General features: G+C 51.2%; 1 protein-coding gene across 1 annotated transcript; it reads left to right on the top strand.

Moving 5' to 3' along the window:
* Positions 1 to 488: 488 nt before the first annotated feature.
* Positions 489 to 1,472, top strand: LOC126524238 (sulfotransferase 2A8-like). Its single transcript, XM_050172570.1, has one exon. The coding sequence runs from the start codon at positions 489 to 491 to the stop codon at positions 1,470 to 1,472; it is 984 nt and encodes a 327-aa protein (XP_050028527.1).
* The last annotated feature ends 4,381 nt before the right edge of the window (positions 1,473 to 5,853 follow it).

A 5,853-nucleotide genomic window follows, 5' to 3' on the forward strand; every position in this document is an offset into this window, starting at 1 on the left:
TTTCATGAGTGGACGCATTCGTGAAAGGTAGAGGGTAAAAGGTCGGACTGTGGCACTCGACGCTGAAGCTAGCAAATAAACGCAACAAGTCCTCCTATTTGTATTTCGTAAATCCAAGTGCACGACCGTTCTTTCATTTCGCCCTGATTGAAATGCGGCCGCTGCGCTCGGCATCAGCAGCGCAAAGCCATAGCCACTAAGCACCAAAACGGCGAATGTAATTTGCGGAAGTTTTCGTGTGACACAAAGATACGTCATCATTCTTTCTTTTATTATGTATACGTGTTAAGTTTACCTTCCTTCCTATCTAAACGGCTCAAACTTTTCAGATATTCAGAGCTTCAGGCGCATGCCGTCCCATCAAGTACTAGCTTCACTGAATTGAAACTGCCCACTCTCGCGCCCTGAAGTTACACTTTTTTGTACTGATAATAAAAGAAACTGCTTCTTTTCCAGGATAGATACCCTGGGCCTGGGTTATCACGACCATGCCAGGTCGCAGGCCCTACCGCCAAGTCATCGACGGTGTACCGAGGTGCCCTCTGGTCGTTCCAGCAGTATTTCGTAAAAGCCTCTCCTTCCGCGCTGCCAAGGGTGACGTCGTGCAGAGCACCTACCCCAAAAGTGGGACCCATTGGCTTCAGTACATAACACAGTTAATCGTCAACGGAGGAAAACCCGTCAGCTCCTACGGCGAGTTCACCCGCAACCACCGGGCAATCGAGTATGTGGAGACTGATGGCTGGGAGTCGCCTCTACCTGTGAGACTGTTTCTGACGCACCAACCGCACAGCCGTGAGTCTATGAACGAGGAGGCCAAGTACATCTACATCGCTCGGAACCCATGGGACGTCTGCGTCTCGCAGTTTCGCATGACCACAGACCTCAGCTACTTCCATTTCGAGGACGGCACATTCGAAGAGTTCTTTGAATCTTTCATCGAGGGAGACTTGGGCTTTGGGAGCTACTTTGACCACGTGGCGTCAGCGTACACCACCAAAGACGACCCAAACTTCTTCTTCGTCACTTACGAAGAGCTCAAGAAAGACACTAGAGGCACAGTTTTGAGATTGGCTAGCTTTTTGGGTGAGAGATACGAGAGAGCTCTGCTTGAAAACTCGCAAACGCTACTGAATATCCTTGAATGGTGCAAACCAGAACACATGAGGAATGTCATCGTGTTTAATCTCAAAGAAAGCGAGACACCGGAATGGAACGATCTATATGCTAAGATTAACATTACGAGCAAGGAAGGCTACGGTGGAGACAAAACAAAGTACGCTTTGGTAAAAGAAGCCAAAGTGGGAAGCTGGAAGGAATACTTCACGCCTTACCTGCTTGCCCGTTTGGAGAAGAAAATACAGGAAGAAGGGGACAAGGCATGTTTTATGGAGATATGGGAAGATATTCGAAAGCAAGCGTTCAAGCTATCCCGCGCGTCTTCAGAGTACCGGGACTTTTCGTTACCTTAGTACCAAATTCGAATAATCTATTTCAAACGCGGATAGCGGGAAATGGGCGGTGGTGGCTGTGTATAACGTCTTCATTTTATTCAGATCATGGTCCAGGAAGCGTCCACTAGGCCGGCCCGATCGGCGCTGGGCAAGCAAGCTGCGCAGCCATCTCGCCACCGCAACGCACTCCACCGAGGCCAAGCGCAGGGTCTGCAAAAGTGGAGACTGAGCTCCAGAAGAGCCGACCGCCCAGCAGAACGGGACTTAGACCGAAAAAGGAGAATATATCCTCCGGGCCTAAGTTGGTAATCGCATCTCCTGCATCAGGGAATGCAGGCCAGAGTACATCAACGCATTTCTTTGATGGGTGTTCTTGTAAAATAGGTGCGATGACTTTAGTTCGCGGTGTGCCACAGTTTTCAACTGCCGCTGCAGTTCACTCTCTCAACGAAATCATGCCAGAACTCCAAGCACTACCTACTATTTCCGTTGTGCGTCAGCGACCGCGGTGTTAGATTTCTCTATAGTAATTTTAGTAATAAACTCGATGACTTGACGTTTGAGTGGAGTGTCATTCCGATTACATAGGTGCTCATCTGACGTGCCGTGACGCAATGATGACGTCACATGTGCTTTGAGCATCGGAGCGGCTACGAAGTCGATGAAGGTTCAGTGGCAATTCGAGAAGAGCATGCTTAAAATAACTGCGTTTTATGAAATAAATACCAAAACGGCCATATGCAGTCAGACACAGGAATAACATTCGGTGTGACGAACATAGCATTCCGTGGCGAGCGTCGTCAATTAGACAGGTAATGGGATCATGAGTGAAGACGTTATGCTGAAGACGCAAGGCTCACTATATCGAACGCGAATGGCGTGTGCTTGCTGCAATAAAATTAAAAGTGGCGTGTGTCACGTCATCTGGTGGTGGTAGCGATCGTGTTATGGTCAACGCGGGACAAGAGCGGCGAGGAATGCATAGGTTGATATCATGTTTAAATTTTGCCTAATTTTAAACATTCACTGCGGCAGATAGCTTAGTTCTAGTCCTTGAACTGGGTTATTCCTAGAACCAGACATTACTTACACGAGAAATCAAAACACATAAACAATTAATTGACGAAAATTTCCTAATTAACTGTAGCTGGTGTAACTGCTGTAACTTAAATTGTGGCTGGTGAATTTGCGAGGTATATTCACTTAGAGCAAACTTTGAAGATGACGATTCAACATCTATCCGGACGCCATGACAGGTTTTCGTCGAGGTCACACGTCCATCGACAACGTCATTGACATCGTAACATGGGTCCAAAATCAAAAAAGCCTCAAGCGCCTATCTGCGGCACTTTTTCTGGATATAAAAGGAGCATACGACAACGTCGCCCATGAGGCCATACTAAACACACTTGAGGCTGTTGGAGTTGGTGGCCGGATGTATCAATGGATTCGGGACTATTTGACTGAGAGGCGTTTTTTCTTACAGACCGAAGATGGCCCAACTTCAGACCATTCCATCTGCCGTGGTGTGCCGCAGGGTGGAGTGTTGAGCCCTATTTTGTTCAACCTCGTCCTGGTAGGACTAGCGGATTACCTACCGCAGACAGTACATGTCTCAATATACGCCGACGACATTTGCATCTGGGCCTCTGCGGTGACTCGCCCTCAGCTAAGAGCCAGGCTTCAGCGGGCGGCAACCATGACGGCTTCTTTTCTCCGAGAGCAAGGCCTCAGTGTGTCTACTGAAAAGTGCGCATTACTTGGTTTTACGCGGAAACAAATGTCATCGTATCCAGTCCCCATTAATGGTCAAGCTGTACTCTATGTTAAGACGCATCGCTTTCTGGGCGTCATCATTGACCGCAACCTCTCGTGGAGCCCTCACTGCGTCTATCTGAAGAAGAAGCTAGTCGCCATTGCTCAGGTCTTCCAATTTCTATGCGGGAAAAACTGGGGTACACCAGTCCATTCTATGTTGCAGCTGTACAGGGCTTTGTTTCTCGGACTCCTTCGTTACAGCCTACCAGTATTGTCAAATGCATGCAAGACGAACTTTCGCGCCTTGGAGAGCATACAAGGTCAAGCCCTACGCACGTGTTTAGGGCTGCCTCGGTGCACCTCAACAGCAGCGGCAATCGCCATCGCAGGAGACCATACAATCCAGACACATGTAGCTGTCGACTCTCTCAGAGCGCACATTCGCCATCTGTCAAGGATCCCCGACCATCATTTGGCCTCCCTACCAGCCGAGAGACCTCAAGCGACCTTTTCACGAGTTATTAGCGCTCATCATGAGTACATACCGGCATCATTTACACCGGCGGCGAAGCCTTCCTCTCCCCTGTGGTGCCTGCGACAGCCTCAAGTGAATTTTGCTATTCCTGGCATTACAAAAAAGTCCAATCATCCATCGCCGGCTCTGAAGCAACTTACGCTCATATTACTGCACCAGACGTATCATGACCGCATACATATATATACCGATGGTTCCACCTCACCTACCAGCTCAACTGCCGCATTCGTCGTTCCAGCCAAGAACGTTACAGTTAAATTCAAATTGTCGCACACGACTACATCTACATCGGCAGAACTTGCAGCTCTCCATGCCGCTATGATGTACGTCACCGAAGAGCCTACAGAGAAATGGGTCGTATTTTGTGACTCTAAGGCAGCCCTTCACAGCATCAAGTCCGCATTACGTCACAGAACTTACGAGCAAATGACATCTGAAATCAGGGAACTGCACCACCATGCTCTGGAAAGTGGACACCACATTATATTTCAGTGGATTCCTGCCCACTGTGGCATCGTCGGCAACAACCTAGCTGACAAGGCTGCCCGGTGTGCCCACGAAGATACCAAGACGCGTCCAACACCTTTGGCGAGGTCGGACGCTGCCAGAGAACTTCGCCAACTTGCGCGTAAGAAGTCCCAAGATCTCTGGATTTCAAGTGGCCTAAATTGCAGATTACGTAAACTGGACCCCACGCTACGGCTACAACTGCCATCTAGCCTTCCCCGCGGCGAAGGAACTTTGTTGTGTCGCTTGTGGCTGGGAGTGGCGTTCACGAACGCATACTCCTACCGTATGGGAATGGCCGAGAGCCCGATGTGCGACTCCTGTGGGTGCGAGGAGACCATCGAGCACCTATTGTGTACCTGCCCTCGCTACGATGTCCAACGCCTCTTTCTGCGGGCAACTTTACGCAGACTGGACTCGAGATCCTTCACCGAGTCAAAGATACTCGGACCGTGGCCACACCCGTCACTGGCTCGAAAAGCGATTCGTGCACTAGTGCGGTACTTGAAGTGCACGGGCTTAACAGACCGTTTATAGTGTCCTTGTGTATGGTGTCGCTCCCACACGTACTCAGTGCTTCCTCTCTCCCTTTCTTCCTCTTTCTATTCCCCTTTCCCCCACCCCCAGTGTAGGGTAGCAAACCGGATGCTGTTCTGGTTGACCTCCCTGCCTTTCCTACCCTTGTTTTCTCTCTCTCTCTTGAAGATGACATATATGGGTTTCGAGATAGAATAGGGTAGGAATAACTTTTTTTAAATGCCGGCAACCGACGGTTTAGCGCGTCGTGACGCTGGCCAAGCGCCGACCCGGGGTTACGCCCTAATCTGCACTATCCCAGTTCGGCCCGTTTCTGGTGGGTCGTGAGGTATGTGCTTTTCGAGCGCACCCCAGGCCTGCGGGACGGCCCATAGTTGAGTGTCCTTGTCTATAGACTGCACTGCACATTTAAGTTCGGGCGGGTATGCCCTGGAGGTAGCTTGGGTCGGGAACCTGGCACAGTCCCACATGATGTGCCATTGGTCCCCCGGACCCACGGCACAAACACCGCACGCACCACTTGGATAGAGTTCTGGGTTAAGCATATGTAGTACTGCCGGGGCGAGGAGTCACCCGGTCTGTATCTGCCTTAGGATGACGGCCTCCTCCCGACTGAGTGCCGTGTGTGGAGAAGACATTATCCGTCGAGCTAAGCGGTAACACTTAGTAGCTTCGCCGTGACTGGTCACTCGGTCCTTGGTTTCGAACCACCGCACGGAACGGTCACTCTCGGGGGTGCGGAGGGTAAGCGCTCGCGCCGCCGAAAGGGCCGTCTCGTTGTGGTTCGGTGAGAATGCACACTCGCCGGCGTGCGCCGGGAACCACTTGACACGGATGATGCTGCCGCGGTCTTGGAGCTGGAGCTTGCCGATGATGGCGGCCGCCGGTGCGCGTACTCACACCTTGGCAAAGTTGCGCACGGCGTTCCTCGAGTCGCTGAGCACGGTGCGACACTCGGCCTCGGTGATCGCCAGAGCGATGGCAACCTCCTCGGCGTCTGTGGCGTCCGTGCACCACACGCTCGCTGCAGTTGTCGTGGTGCCGGTAGCCGCCGCAACAACC

Source organism: Dermacentor andersoni, chromosome 3 (genome assembly GCF_023375885.2).
Source record: "Dermacentor andersoni chromosome 3, qqDerAnde1_hic_scaffold, whole genome shotgun sequence".
NCBI classification, from domain to species: domain Eukaryota; kingdom Metazoa; phylum Arthropoda; class Arachnida; order Ixodida; family Ixodidae; genus Dermacentor; species Dermacentor andersoni.